This window comes from Salarias fasciatus, chromosome 20 (genome assembly GCF_902148845.1).
Source record: "Salarias fasciatus chromosome 20, fSalaFa1.1, whole genome shotgun sequence".
Lineage (NCBI taxonomy): Eukaryota > Metazoa > Chordata > Actinopteri > Blenniiformes > Blenniidae > Salarias > Salarias fasciatus.
Genome location: NC_043764.1, coordinates 26,402,954 through 26,419,063, shown reverse-complemented (window position 1 = coordinate 26,419,063; position 16,110 = coordinate 26,402,954). Strand labels below are relative to the sequence as shown.

The window sequence follows — 16,110 nt, the reverse complement described above, 5'->3', positions numbered from 1 at the left end:
TCTTGAAGTAACACCGCTCATTCTGCGTCCTATCAGTTAACCTCTCACCTCTCCCCCACTAATCACACTTGAATACTTTCACACGTCTATCAAATGAAACCCACAATGAGATCTCTCTCACACACACACACACACACACAGAAATGTGAGGAAAAGAATAAAAGCAGCGTGACAGAAAATGAAGTGTTCTCACCACTGGAGACGAGATACGACACCCGGGACAGTCGCAGATCGGAGGGTGCACCTGTAAGATTCCCTTGGACATAAGAGTCTTGAGACTTTTCCCTGCAAACAGAGAGACACTTTCAGTGAATGTGTAATATTCTGGAGACAGTAAACACGCCGAGAGGCGTCCGTCCGGCTCATCGTCCCACAAATCCTTTAGGAAATATTGTTAAAAAGCCATTTGATGGACGCAGTACGGGACTAAATGGATTTCTACCTGCAGCAGGACTTCCATCATTCACATGAAGTCTAATTAAAGCCAGAGTTCACCGCGGTGACCCAGAGAGACAGCGGCCGACTGTCATCTGTCCATAGGAATCGCTGTATTAAACTATCAGGCTATCATTTTTGACCTGGGGGCGACAGCCCTCCCCCACCCATCTGAACGCCTGTCAGTTCTGCCTCACTGACTCTGAGTGTGTGTGTGTGTGTGTGTGTGTGTGTGTGTGTGTGTGTGTGTGTGTGTGTGTGTGTGTGTGATGGGGCGAGCACGCACCATGCGTAATTACAGCATATAAATAGTTCGCCACAAATATCCGCATTAAAAAACACACACCGGAACCAAAGTCACTGCTGATTAAAAAAATAATAAAATAATAATAATCACATAAAGATCTCAGAGATAAATGTGTCTCAAACCGGACAGACACTTTGTAGGATGAAGGAAGAAATAAGAAATATTAGACACCATCACTTTATAAAGTGTCTCCAAGCTCAACATGCAATGCGTAAAAGTGATTCCACCCATGCACGAGCGCAGCTGCACTTAACGGAACGACTCACTCCATAAATACTGGAGGAAAATAACACACACGCGCGGAAAAAGAGGACCGGAGCAGCCACGCGTTTAACTTTTCACCTCGGTCATCCGGCTCCAGGTGGCTCCGGGCTCGGCGTGCGTGTGATCGCAGCCCAAACTCCGTGTCAGAGACTCGGAGGCTGCGTGCCACCGGATCTGCGCCTTTTTCCTCATCTGTCTCCTTTACGCACTGGCTGCTGTAACCCTTTCACTCCAAAACTCAGTACCGAGCCGGCACCCACACCCCGCTCCGTCCACGCCGGCTCCCGGTTCGCGGCGGAGCGGGGGAAACGAGACGCGGGGGCCGATCGCCGCTTACCTTTGTGTCTAATACTCCGTTTCCAGTCCTTGGCCGTCTCCCGTCCGCTGACGAACTGGAACTCGTTGGGGGTGAGCCACTCGCCCCGGTATTTAATGGAGGGTCCCTTACTGCCCTGGCACAGTTTATTGATATAAAGCAGAGCCTTGTTCTCCCCGCACTCCACCTCGATGCACGGCTCCCCGTTGTCGAAGAAGGGCTGGAAGTCCGGGATGGAGGAGAACCTCTCCAGCATCAAGTCGTCCGTGTGGTGGTGGAGGTGCTGGTGGTGCAGCGCCGCCGAGTCGTGGAGCCCCAAGTACGCGCGGTGATGGGCGAAAATGTGGTCGTAGGGCGGCGGATGCGGGGTCACCACGGGGATGGCGGTGGCATTTAAAGGGGCCAGGTATTCGGACTGGTTGAAGGCGGTCAGTGCCATGTCGTCCCCGTCCAGCCGCTCCTTCTTGATGGCAGGCATGTTCGCGGGAGAACAAGTGAAAAGCCGCTCGCGCGATCCAACTTGAGCGTCCCGCTCGTCTGATCCGCACTTGGAGACGCGCCGCTCGGTTTTACGCAGAGTCCCCGCGTCGCCCGGGAAGCTGAAGTTGCCGGATAGATTCCCATTCAGTAGTTTCCAGCTCGCAGCGGCGGCAGCAGCGCTCTCCGCCAGCCTCGCAGCTCCTACCTCCCACATTTAATCACACGCGCTCTGTTAATACCTGACATGCTGGGCAGCCCTGAGCCACTGACATTATGTTACCCACGGTGATCATCACCCGCACACACTCACACACACACACACACACACACACACACACAGACTCACACTCACGCGCGCGCGCGCACACACCGCCGGATATCTGATTTCTCTGCTCTTTTAATCCGTTTATTTTTAATATTAACAGAATGCTGCATAAAATCTTATAAACAACAATAACAAGAAACTCCTATACTGAGGCGAAGGAGTAGATGTGGCAAAAAAATCACAGCCAAAAAAATAAGATTTAAAAAAAAAAAGCCCTAATATTATAATTCTCTTGCTCATAACGTGACATGTGCCATTAATCAGAAACATGAGCCAAAAACTGGAGGCGCTCCTTCGTATTTGCGCAGCATTAATGAGGCACAGTGTAAAGTTTGGAAGGAGTTGTTAGTTTTTAAGCTGTGTGCACGTCGCTGAAGTCACGCTGAAGTTCACAGACACAGACCAAACAAGATTTGCACTCTCCGCCGCTTCTCAACTTGGCCCATTTAAACAGCGGAGGCGGGGCGCCGAGGGGGGCCCGCGAGGGACGGCGCCGAGGCGCGCGGAGCGCAGCGACCGGCATCTGCCAGCACGAGGAGAGTCAGCGGCACCCGGATCAGGACGGTTTTCAGCTCTTTCTTCAGTCTGAATAGGGATAAGTCTTCACTCGGAGTGCGGAGGGACTCGAGTTCGAATCCCAGTTAAAGGAATTCAGGCCAGGCATGCCACTGTGCGGCACTGGAGGCTGTCAGGCTCCGTTTCCAGTGGAAATATATCATTTCTGTCATTTTGACTCACAAACGATCACAGCATGAGTTGATACTGTTGGTTGTTTTGTAATGAAAGCACACAGAGAGAGAGAGAACACACTACACACACTGACAGTGTGAGCAAACTGATGAGTTGTAAGGTTATTATGTTAACTCTCAACTGTAAAACTATCTAGTCCAGGAGAAAATGAACAGTGAGTCATGGTTTGACTCCCAGAGTGTTTCTTGAGGGGCCACGTTTTTAACCACTATAACGAACCAACTAAAATAACCAGCCTTCATTAATCCCCTCGGGGAAATTCATGGTCCCAGCACTGACCCTTCCTATTTCCAGGATGCGGAGGTGAAGCCACATTACGGCGCTCCGGGGAGCCGATGGGGGTCAAGGGTCATGATGAGCAGCTGTGGGATTCAAACCTGCGAGATCCTGATCTCAAGTCTGCCTTTGTGACCTTGTGGCCTCCGCTGCCCGACGCCCCATCTCGCCCTGTAGCGTCAGAACACAAAATATAAAGGAATCACAACACAGAAATCCAGTGTTTTTTGGTCTGGATTCTTCAGTTCTTGACCAAAAAAGATGCATTCAGTGTGAATTAAGAGACTCCCGGATTGTGAGTGGTGTCTCTCTCTCTCTCTCCTCTGAGATCCTCTGCCCCCGGCCCTGACCCGGCCCCTGCCAACACTTCTGCTTAACGACCACATGAAGCCGCTCCACGGCTTCAGCTCTGACCTTCAGCCGCTCGGCAGACAGAGGGAGACGGTCAGACGTCACCGGCCGCCGGATCCGCCCGTGGCAGGTGGCCGCAGGTCCACACTCTGCTGGCGCTACGTCCTCTCCGTGTGTCTATATTCAGCCCTCTATTTGTTATAGCTGCTCCACCTGCGGTGACTCCGCCGTGACCTCTCACCCTGCCGCTCACCTGCTGCGGCGGCCCGGACTGGAAACACTCCAGGACGTCGGAGCTTCGGCGTTTTGAGGAGACGAGTAGAAAAACAGAAAACTTGTATTTAAACTAAATATTTATGCTGATGAGACTGTTGACTGTGAAGCAAACAGTGTAAACCTGAATTAGTCTTTTTGATGGCAGTGAAAGCTCTGAAGTTTGTCTTAATCACACTAGGATCCATAAAAACAACCGGGCACTAATGCATTTCTGTGGTTAAACAGTTTCACTGTGAATGTAATCCTTATTAAAGATAGTTTATTCACCAAAGCCAGTTTTTTTTTTAAATCAGCTAAAACCCGATATTCAGGTTTGTTAGTCGGTATTTGAGTGGAAACAGATGTAGAAATAAAACAAAAGATCATATGTGTGACTGCTGCTGCAAACTTGTTGCTTTAACTGGAGCGAGAGCTGAGAGCTCAGGACGAGAGCTTCCTCCCCGGCTGGCGGCGGCGGCGGCGGCGCAGGTTCCCCCGAGCTTCTGGGGCTTTGAGAGCGAGACCACATCTGACCCCCATCAGTGGAGAACCACCCAGGTGGATCCGCCGCCGACACATGGAATAGCCATTCCGGCAGCAGAGGCGGGTCCCGGGGCCGCCGTGTGCCGAGGGCTTATAAATCAGGCCAAACTGCTCCTGACACACACAGGAAGGAGGCTCGCCACGCCGCGCCTCGCCGCGCCGCGGGCGGAAGCGGTGCGGCGAGGAGGCCAGGAGCCCGAGCCAGGCCGCTGCTGGTAACGCGCCTCCGAGCAGGGACCCGGCCAACGCACAAACACACTGCAGACATGTGCAAAAACACACGCCAGCGGACTTCGCCAGAGACCGGGACGGACTGGAGGCTGACATTTTCCCTCCTGGACGAGGGGAGCCGTGACGGCCGAGCCCACGGTCGAGAAGCGGGACGGCCGGATCCTGAGAGTTTAAAGGAAAGAAGGTCTGGATGCAGATCTTCAAACCAGCGTTTCAGAAAAGATGAATTTTCACAAAATTTCCATGGAGATGGAGTCAGTCGGCTTTCTGCTCTACATGTAATGTGGACGGTTTACAGTCATGGTTCAACACATAAACATCTTATATTTAAGTTTATCATCTGCATATAATCTTATCTCTATATAAAATCTCAGATTCTTATCTTTTTTAAATTGTATGTCTCCTTTTCTTGGTGGCTGCCGGTCTGTATCGGCTGAGTGGAAGATAAAATAACCACACTGTGTTTTAAGGAACCTGAGCAAATGTCAGTAAACTGCTGCTTTCTCTCCTAACGCTCCTGAAGAGAAGCAACATTTTTCTACACAACAATATTGTCACTTCCCGCGTGCTCGCGAGCGCACGGAGCAGTAGCTCTGACATAAATCATGAACTGCTGACATTTACGGCGTCTGTTTACGAAGCCGTTTCCAGGAAGTGGAGGACCGCGTTTCAAAGGAGGAGGCTTTCTCTTCATCGCACCACATCGAAATGTCTCAGTGGAAACCTCGCCGACTGTGCGTCGGCGCCGGAGATCGCCCCAGCAGGAGATCCCTGCTGAAACTCGTCATAAAGGGGACACCCGTGCCCCCGCTCGCCACCCGCCCCGGCGTGACTCACCCAGGGCGCCTCGTGTCGAAGGGGTTCCCCAAAACCCCGGCAGTGACGGCACGCCCACTTTACCGTCCTCAGCCGCTCGACTGCAGATAAATGAGCTTTATTTTCCATCAGCAGGCTGCTTATCTGTCATGAGGGGGGAAACTCTTTAACCTTTCTACCTCATTTAACCTTTTCTTACTTTCTTTTCTGCAATGTGGAACAGCCTGAAAGAGAAAGAGAGTAAAAAAAAAACAAAAAAAAAAAACAACAAAGAGCAGAGAAAAACCCACACAAACTTACAACGAAATCCCAACGTCAACCCACGACTGTGTCACAGCGAGCAAGAATCGAGACCAGAGGTGTCAAACGTCTCAGTTCAGAGGTCACATTCATCCCAAATTCATCCACAGAGGGCCGGATCATTTTAATAGCCTGAACGTCAGCAGAGAGAAACTTAACTCGACATTCTCTGCTTTTTGTCAGTTCCTGTGTGACATGAAGATTCCCTGAATGTCAAAACACACAAGCTGAAGGAGAGTTCCTGTTTGCTACAGAAAGGTCGACCTGAAAGTTTTCAACAGGCTTTACATTGAGGAGATGTTGTTCTAACACTATTGGTTGATTGACTTTCCAGATGTGTGAATGACCACAGATTTTTCAGGAATACTGGATTCTGTGTCGTTTCTGAGCAGCCTGAAGAGGATCCTTCAGTCTGCTGTGGTTTTTCAAGAGAATTCAAAGATTTTAATTCATCTGCCCACAGAAGCGTTTTCCATTGAGGCTCGGATCATTAGAAACGAGTTCTGGCCTGCAGTGTCGCTGGATCCTGTTCACATTTGGCTGCTTCAACTTCCACTGACATACTTTCTATGAAGGGTGTCCACAGACATTGATTAATAGAAGTGCTCTTGAGCCCATGCAGTGGTTTTGAGGGCCTGAAGATCACCAACACACACCTCAGTCGTCCATGTGATCAGATCTTATCGAACGCCACACATGGCCACAGGCTGCTGAAGCTTTGATCATTTGATAATGTTTTTGGACCTTTGGTTGTACGTCAATGTTAAAGACAAAAAATTCAAACGCAGAACATCTGGTGAAGGATTAAAGTCCCAAAACCATCACAGCAACTTTGGGTGTTTCGACCCAGGGTCGAACCAAAAAGTATTTTCAGGTTTTTCTCAACAAACCTTTGAAATGTCTTCATTCTGGGGATGTTTTTCACCTCCGAAAAATATGCTTTTCAAATTTTTGGCAATATTGTCTGCAGTTTTTCACCTGGTATCTAAATAATAATAAAAGAAAAATAGTTTTTCTTCACAGAGCTTCAGTCAAATGAAGGATTTTGCCACTTCTGATCCCTCCAGCAGCTCTTTTTCCAATAAACATGCTCACAAAACAACAAAGAATCGCCTCCTTTGTTCGTCCGGTCAGAACAGATTTCCCCTTCTGTAGTTACCTTCTAAACACTATGCTCGATTAAATGCCATAGCTCAATCAAAAATATAATTTGAATCACATGGTTCAGAACTGATAGGGTTGTTTAAGACCACATTTTCCAGGTCTTGGTCTCAGACCCTTGAGTCCTTGTCCCTGACTTGGTCTGGACACTTTAAAGTGTTGATGATAGGATGCTCTTCCTGGAGCTTAACTTGTTCTGAGTCCGTTGAAGTCTTGGTCTAGTATTGTTCTGGTCTTGGCCTTGGTCTTGACCCGGTCTCGGGTTTAGTGGTCTTGACTACAACACTTTCCGAGGCTGTGACTGCTCTGTGGCCTCACAGTCGGAGCTGACTGCAGCGCCGGGTGGTCGTCTTCAGGGCTTCGAACGGAAGGAAGGAGGTGAGACTGCTCACAGAATCCAGTCTGAGCTCATCCGCAAGGCTGTTTACTGTAAATGTTACTTATGTAACGCAGCACCACTCGTTTCCCGGCCGTCCCCGGCCCCGGGCCTGCGGAGCCGGCCGGGCGGCCGTCCGGCGGGAGCCCCCCTGCCGCGGCCCCGCCGCCCCGCCGCCGCCGCCGCCGCCGCCGCCGCCCCGCCGCTGTTGGCAGCGGCCCCGCAGCCGCAGCGCTGCCGGCGGGGGAGAGAGGTAATAAATAACCCGGGGAGAGGAGCGGAGACCGCCGGGCGGTGCACAGTCTGACCTGACAAATACTCACTGGAAAACCATCAGAGAGCGAGAGCCCACCCCCAGCGCCTGGAGCCAGCCTTTCAGACATGAGCTGCACAATATATAGGCCTGGAAAAAAAAAAGAAAGAAAGAAAGAGAGAGAGAGAGGGAGAGGGAGAGAAAAGAAAAAAGAGAAAGAGCCAGAGAGACAGACAGAAGCGTCTCCGGCTCCCCATCACATCCGGACACACAGGCGAGAGTAATTAACTATTTAAAGCAGAGCGAAGCATGCCGGGTCCACTCCCACTACACAAACACAAGTCCAGAAACACTTCAAGAATCCAGCTCAAAGAACCGAGTGTTTTCCTCTCCTCCTCATCATTTACTGACAAATACTGAGAGCTCGCTTTGGAAATCTTATTCCTAAAAACTAACTTCTCCCAGTTCACACTTTCTCCTCTGTTACGAAGTGATTTGTAAATAATCTTAATCTCCAAAACTTGTTTTATTTTTTGTTTTTTTTCACCTTATTGAGGCAGAATCACACTTCAGACCTTCCACATCGATATGTTGAAGAAGTAGCGCCCACACCCAGATCCAGGACTTCCTGAAAGTCCCTCCCTGTTTATTCAAGCGGTCCGGGAGCGGGGCAAAAGAATGGCCATGACGCTGTGGAGGCCGCCGCTGTTACTGTCCATCTACTGAGCATGTGCAGGATGTGGAAGCAGCAGCGACTCCTCCACCTCCACCAAGACGCCCCAGAGTTTTCAGAAAGTTGTGTTTTCAGTGGCTCTGAGCACCGTTGCCATGTAAACCGGTGTATCTTCTGGTCAAACCAAGTTGCTGCTGTTGTGTTTCACTCTTCGTCCTCTCCTTCAGCACCAGTTCCTCCAAAATAATCTGATTTACATAAGTAACCAGGCTGAGGAAGATCTAATCTGATTCCTGCCACCACGCAGACACACTGACGACCCAGTGTAATCTCCGTTATGCTTCTGGCAGTGAAGAAAAGTTCCCCAACACGGTCGAATCTCTACAGTTCTCTTCCCATCAATCATCCCTTCGTGGAGAATCCAGCACAGATGAAAAGTCAAGCGTTTATTGGTAAGCTGCGGCGGGGTGTGCGTCATATTAAACCATGATGATCATTAAACCCTGTAGTGATCGCAGCTTTAAAAACTCACAGGAATCCAGGCAGCAGCAGCTGCAGCTGCAGAAAACGGGCCTGAATTTCCTGCATGACTCTACAATGGGAGGAAATATAAGGTATAAGAAGAGTTAATGTTAAATATGTTGGACACTTTAATTTAACTGATATTATCACTATCTTCATGAAGGTTGAAAAGCAAAAATAGATTATTGAGAGAAATCAGAATGTTAATGAGACATTGCCAGTATTCTTTGTTTTGGTTTTCAGTATACGGAGCAACTAAAACAACATTAAACCAACAAAGGAAATAATGTTGTGAAACTTCATCGTTTCATTAAGATAAAAAAAAAGTAATAGAAAATTGTGTTTCTGTTGAATCCAGCACTGTGTTAAGTGACGAGTCATTTAAATTTTTGTGATTTTGAGACACTTATTACGACCAGGATCCTCCGGTCTTTTATATTCTCGGAAATGCTTTCATTAAATGAAACTGCCAGAGAGCCGTTTATGCAAATTTCCACAAAGAACAAGAAAATATGGTGTTTTTCAGAAATTGAAAATTAAAAAAATGCTAACGCCAAACATGCAATCTGTGAATTAATGTAAATTCACATGTATGTATTCTTAGACATTTGAAACATTTAAAAAATACTGTATTGAAAATAATTAAAAATGCACATTTGTTTGAATTTTAAGTCAAAAAAAAAAAAAAAAAAAAAAAAAAAACCAGGACCATTCATGCGTAAAAGCTTGCTCCAGAAAAAAAAAAAAAAAAACATCATTATTCATGCTTCATCTCCTGCATATAATTTAATGTTCAGCAGGGTAAATGCTTGTTTGACAGCGATTTGGGAGTCAGGCTGGACGGAGACTTGTTGGATCGTGGAGACCCTGGAGGAGAAAGCGGCTCCTGGCTGAGCCGGACCGGCTGCTCTCCTCCTCCCTCGCCATGTTTGTTCCTTTTCATCGACGCTTCGTCACTTTGTCTCCGCATGAAACTCCTCAAAAGTCCACAAGCCTCCGGTGGAACTTTTGGAGAAAGCCTCTCGTCTCCATGGAAACGGGGGGGGAAACCTCAACAATGGCAGCCTCCAGAGTGTCCCGACTCCCAGCCAACAGCGCCAACTAGTGGCCTGGCAGGTTAAATACATCGCTTTCTGAAGAAATAATGTGACTGATGAAATAATAAGATCAACTCTTCAGCTTATGAACGAGATTCAACACCTGAAATACAGGTCGAAGTTTAAAGTTTGGCACAGATTGTTATCGTCATCGACAGCCTGTCAGAAGTGATTTCAGAGACTAGAGGAGAAGACAGAGTTCAGATTATCAACAGATTATGTTTAGAGTCCAACTGGAAGTGCCGAATTTCTGCTGTGAACCAGATTTTGATGGCATCCATCTGCCGGTAATGCGCAGCCGCTTTTTTTTTCCCCCTCTCCAAACGTGTTTCTAATTGCTCTCCAGGAAGTGTTTTTGCTCGACTCCGAACCGTCCTCTGAACGTGAGCAGCACACACATTTGTATATATTTTTTTTTATTTTCTTGAGGTTTACTTCAGGCCTTCAGCTAAATCTTCACCTGAATTCTCTCCCGAAATAAGTTTTCGGACTGGACTGGTGTGGCTCCGACACAGTCCTGCATCTCCAGAATTTCAGAGTTGGCAAGCAGGCAGAGTAACATTAAACCCGCGGGGAGGGGGAGGGGAGGGGAGGGAGGGGGTTGTTGAGGTGTGTGTGTGTGTGTGTGTGTGTGTGTGTGTGTGTGTGTGTGTGTGTGTGTGTGTGTGTGGTGGGAGGGAGGGGGGCTGTGCTGTCGTGCCGGCGCCCTTGGCCTCCCCCGGCGGATCTGGGGGGTCAGGCGGCTGTCTGTGATCCCACACAGCGGCTCTTCCACATGGGATTTATTTTCTTGCTGGATGGGCAGGCAGGCGGCCCAGGAGGATTCTCATTTTAGACCAGCGTCTGTAGCTGTCAACGCCAGCCGACAGAGGCGAGCGGACACCCGACCCCGAGTATCCTCCCTCAACACTCCCCTTTGGACTGCCTCCCCCTCCCCGCCTCCCCCCCCGCCGTCGATTCCCTGTCCACACACACACACACACACACACAGAAAAGTGATTTCACAGCCTCACATCGAGTTTAAATGAAACTTTAACTGCTATTCAGGCGCGGCCGGAAAATTTGAAATTAAAAATTCAACATGATTGTTTAGCGAGTTTTTCCATTTAAAGCCATTTTGGCGGTTTTTAGGGCTCCTTATCTTTGATTATAAACCTCTGTGGTGAACTCCGGGCTTCAACGAGCAACGGACCAGGTCTATCTAGCAAAAAAAAAAAAAAAAAAAAAAAAAAAAAAAAAAATGCAGCGCGTCTCCCCTTCCTCCCAAGCGCCGTTAATAATTTGTGCAGTAAAAGATAGCGTGCCTCTCTGAGTTTGTGGGAGTTATTGGCACAGTATTCCCCACCATATTTGTGCGAGGCAGTGATAGGAACATAAATTATTTCTTATCTCTTCCGCAATCCATTTTTCAAAGGGCTCACTCTGTGTTTGAAGGGTAGCAGCGCCGGCAGCCAAAGCCCAGATAGTCGGCTACATTAGCCTTCAAGAGATCCGACTTAGTGATTTCAAACAATGCAATAAGAACAGAACTCATTGATATGGGCAGTGCCATACACCACCATAATTTACTACCAAATTAGGCCGCTGGAATCCTGCGGGGGATCAAAACCACGTCCAGAATTACCGCCGCTACAGAGTCAGACATTGTTGTGAGATTACTGAGTTAAAAATGCACAATAATGACGATACAAAAACCTTGAGTGCTGGGAAATGACCAAGAGAGTCCAGAGGATTTATAGAAAGACGGACCGGACGCTGCAGATCTGGAGCTGAGAGAAAGCTTGTTCATATCTTAAAAAATAAATAAATAAATGAATGTGAAATAAGCCACACTCTGTTTAAAGAGGAAAAAAACAAGGACTGACGCAGGCTGGTGGCTTCAGGAAACATTCAGGCGTTTCCCAGAGAAAACAGAAAACTGTTGTTTACACGACGACGGTGCTCGAAGCAACTTTTTGAAAACGGCTCCCAAGATTAAACTTTAAGAAAACATCTCCCTGGAAACGGGGAAAAATTTTGCTTTTCTGATGTGTTGCCAGTGTTCATGGACACGACGGTGAAAATAATGTCTGTTTATACGACTGTCCATCATTAGTGCGTTCTTTTCTGCAGCGTGTGTGTCTGTGTGTGTGTGTGTGTGTGTGTGTGTGTGTGTGTGTACATCACAAAAAAACAACAGCTGCATGAAAACTACAATCTGCAGCGTTTCTGCCATTTCCATGTAAATGGACGCTGTTTTCAAAACGTTTCCATGTAAACACGAAACTTTCCTGAAACAGAAACGTAACCGTTGTTATCAGAGATCCATCCCTCCATCCTCGCATCTTTCCTTTCCCTCAGTTAGAACTCATGAAGATGGGAGCAGAGAAGGCTTTCGGTCAGAGTGAAGAGTGAAGTCTCCCGATCATCCTGAGAACCCTTCAGGATCCGGACGTTGTGTTTGTGGAGAACTCCTGACGAGCCGCGTCGACTATCAGTCTCAACAATTTAGACGTTCTCTACGGCTCGGGCCGATCTGCCGAGACAAAATGACAAATGATAAATATCAAGCCCTCCTCTGCAAAGCATTAATGTCTGCTCGCAAAGAATAAACCCTCGCTCTCCCAGCTACTATTGATTTTTTTTTTTCCTCCCTGTGTGATGTGAAACCAGCAATCAGCACTGCGGTTCGAAATAGCCCTGAAACTGGAGCCGAGACGTCAATGAGTCGCCAACACATTTCAATTAGCGAGCCGTCCCGGCCGATCTCTCCCCCGGGGGCGGCAGAGCGCGGCGCGGCGCGGCGGCCCGGGTCCAGCCGGCCCCCCCGGCCCCATGCGGTCCTCACACGGTCCAGTTCTGGCTCCGGCGGATCTGGTAAAGCACGCGGGGAGAGTCTCTACGCGCCGCGGCCGCCTGTCGTCTGCGCCTCCCTGCCTCCGTCACACACAAACATTTTGGAGGTCAGGCGGCATCTGAAGAGCGCGGCGGCTCTGACGGCAGCCGCGTCCTGTGGGACGAGACGACGCTGCGGCGGAACGGCGGCGCCGCCAGACGCACAGTCGGCGTCCGTCAACGCTTCAACTCCCATTTATATGAAGGACTCGGTGTGCAGCGTTCAGAGGAGGAGCTGCTTTCACAAAAACTGCGCTTTCGATTCTCCTCATCAGGGCCTCCAAGGACATCTCACATCTGCAGAACTGAATTTACCTTCACTGACGACCCGAGCGGGACCGAATCCCATCAGACGATTTAACTTTGGTCCGATGCAAGTCTGGAGAGAACCAGCTAGAAATCCTTAGATTAAAATTATAAAAAGAAAAACTGAAAACTAATAATTATGACATGATTTATATCTTAATTGGACACTATTTGCTGAACATGAAGTTATGGTACTGCAGGCCCCATTTACTAGGCTGTCTGGAGGTCCGTTTACATGACAACGGCTCTCGGAGCCTCTGAAAACTCAATGTTTTCAAAACACTCCGACTCCATCCCCATGTAAACAGCGGAAACCACAACTTTTTGATGATGCTGATACTGGCCTGATAACTACATGGTTTTCAGCATTTCTGCTGTTTCATGGAAACAACCATTGTTTTCAAAATGCCGACCCGAAAACGCAGCACCGTGAGAACACAGAACACACAAAAATGGTGCGTTTGCAAACGCTGTGGTGAGAACGGAGCAAGCTCGCCGGTCCAGGTTGAACCTGGAAACTGGACGAAGCGACAGAGGATGATCTGTAACAGAGCAGTCCGAGTCAACCTCATGGTAACACAGCCGGAGTCGAATCACATGCGCCCACCACGTCAAGGGTGTTTATATTAGCGCTCTGTAAAAGGCTATACATGTAGAATAGTGGAAGTTAAGCTATGATCAGCTCTCAGCGCTCGGGCTGAAGCAGGACCGCCGCTCTGTGAGCGTCGGCTGGCCTGCTTTCTCTCGCTCAGAGTCGGATTTGTTCCGTCCTCAGACAGCTCTCATCAACAACAGCAGTGTGTGTGTGTGTGTGTGTGTGTGTGTGTGTGTGTGTGTGCTGTACATTCTCCACCGAGGGGCCAGGGGGTTACGGTGGAGCCGCAGGGCCACCACGACAACTCCTGCTCCACCCCTCCCTGCAAGTACCCCTCTGGCCTTTTGCTCCTCGCCTGGCTGGCAGCCCCAGACACACACACACACACACACACACACACACACACACACACACACACACACACACACACACAGACACACACACACACACACACACACAAACACACACACACTGCCTCCCACCCGCCCCCCCAACCCGACCAGAACACACACCCCCTCCCCCTCCCCCTCCAGCCCCCCGCTCTGGGCCGATCGATACGGCTCTTTGCCTTTCATCTGACCAGAGCTTTGGAGGAGCTGCGCTTCCTGAAGAAAACCCAATACAGCCCTGGCTCTCCGGGTGTGTGTGTGTGTGTGTGTGTGTGTGTGTGTGTGTGTGTGTGTGTGTGTGTGTGTGTGTGTGCCTGTCTACATGTGTTTTTGAATGAGTGTGAAAGGTTCTGTGTGTGTACTGGTCCACAGTTTGATAAATTAACTAAAAGCGACGGACATATGATTGGTTATCGAATGTTTTTTTTTTCTTCTTCTTCTTCTTCTTCTTCTCTGGTGTTTAAAAGACATCTGACCAGTGACCAACATGAATGAACGGTTCCAGAGTGACTGAGGAAGTGTTGATCATGTGCTTGTTTTGCCCATTTGACCCGCATGTCCCGAATGAGAGAAAACCCTCTGCGATCCTGTTACGGGTCAATATCCCGGCTCACCTGAATGTTGTTGAGCTGTGAATACCTTAAGGCTGCAGCAGGTGGAATGAGTTCTGCCTGCGCCGACACTCAACTCTGGGAGAGAAAAGTTCAGACGTAGTTGAGAATCCTCATAAATACTTCAAAAAGAGGCGAAGCAGCACCGGCTCGTCTCCCCGCTCTGCTGCCGGAGAGCCGGGAGTCGGAGCGATCACTCTCTGCTCTCTGCTTATCCCACAGATTCCTGCATTGTTTGTAGACGGGGGGGAAACATGGCTTCCTGTGTGGCTGAGGGGAGCGGCTGCGCCTCCTCGCTCGGCGTCCAGGTGCTCGACAGGGGAGGCGGCCGAGGTCAAGCAGAGGTCCGCAGAAAACACCTCCTCTGGGGACGGGAGGCGCAGCACGTGTGGAGCGCCGAGGACGACAAGCACATCACAGCAGTACAGCTGCAGGGAGGTCAGGAAGTGAAGGGCGGCGGACAAGAGCTGAACTTTAATGACGGAATGCCGGAGCAGTCAGGGGAGGATTTCCACCGCTCTTAGTGTGTTGAGCCCTGTTTACAACGCAACGTTTTCGAATGAAAAGAATTGTGTTGTGTTTTCTGGCATCCATTTACACGACGATGACGCTCAGAGTCACTGAAGGTGGAACTTCTTAAAAATGTTTCGACTCCGTCTAAGTGGAAAATGCAACCGTTTCGAAAACACGGCTACTGCACACCTCAGTGGAAGTAAAGAGTTCTTCTACAGTTTTATAGTTGAGAATCATCTGTAATGATAATCCAACTCCAGTAGGGGAGTAACGAAACTGTCAACTCACAAAACGATCCGAAATACAAAACAGGACTTACGATACGAAATACTCACGATACGAAATAAAGATTAAGGAAAATCCCCAACGGTAGGAAGTTAAGCAAAAATCTCATATTATTTATTTTATTCTTTATGCAGACATTCAAAAAAATAATGCTGCATCAATACAAAATAAATTCTCTTTGAAAAAAATACAAAAACTGTGCAAACACAAACATAAAATCTCAAAAAGTGCTTTATTGCTATAACAAACAGGATAACTACAGCATAATTACATTATTGCTGCCTGTCTTCAGTTCAAAACAAAATGCTTTTTTAAAAAGGAAAAATTGTTTATCATGGCAGTTGTACTCCCCGCAGTATACGGCGAACTGTAGCGGCATATTTTGCACACGGTTCTTGTTTTATCCGCAATCTTCTCACCGTCCTCTCGTCGTTCACATGGGAAGCCAAAACAGGTCCACACGACCGATTTATTTGACGAAGGAGCGATAGCCTAGCAGCTAATTCAACTTCGTCTTCCTCCATATTGAAACGAGTGTTTTGCTAAGCGGAGGGTCAAAAATCATCATTCTCAGTGGTGCGCGGCACCCTTTCGCGTTTTTTTATTTCGTGCGTCTTTGAATTTTATTTAATCATTTTTCATTTCGCGGCACGAAACTTAAACTCCAGCGTTTGTCCATATGAACGTCTGTGTTCATGTTAACGAAACCTCACACACATCTCTGTGCGCAGCAACCAGCAGCTCCCACTAGTGGTCCATCATGAAAACTACATCACTTTCAGTGTTTCTGTGGTGTCTGTGTAAAC

The 16,110-nt window shown here is 48.6% G+C and overlaps 1 protein-coding gene across 2 annotated transcripts in view; it reads right to left on the bottom strand.

The window, feature by feature from the left end:
- samd11 (sterile alpha motif domain containing 11) overlaps positions 1-16,110 on the bottom strand; it is a 70,054-nt gene that overhangs the window by 49,209 nt on the left and 4,735 nt on the right. The window contains exons 2-3 of one of the 2 annotated variants that reach the window (XM_030118384.1): positions 1,344-2,107; positions 194-285 (exon numbers count right to left, since the gene is read on the bottom strand). In XM_030118384.1, the coding sequence (XP_029974244.1) occupies positions 194-285; positions 1,344-2,016 (765 nt within the window). In that variant the 5' untranslated portion in view covers positions 2,017-2,107. Of the gene's footprint in view, positions 1-193; positions 286-1,343; positions 2,108-16,110 lie in introns of those variants that run through there. The other variant, XM_030118383.1, reaches the window with a different exon arrangement.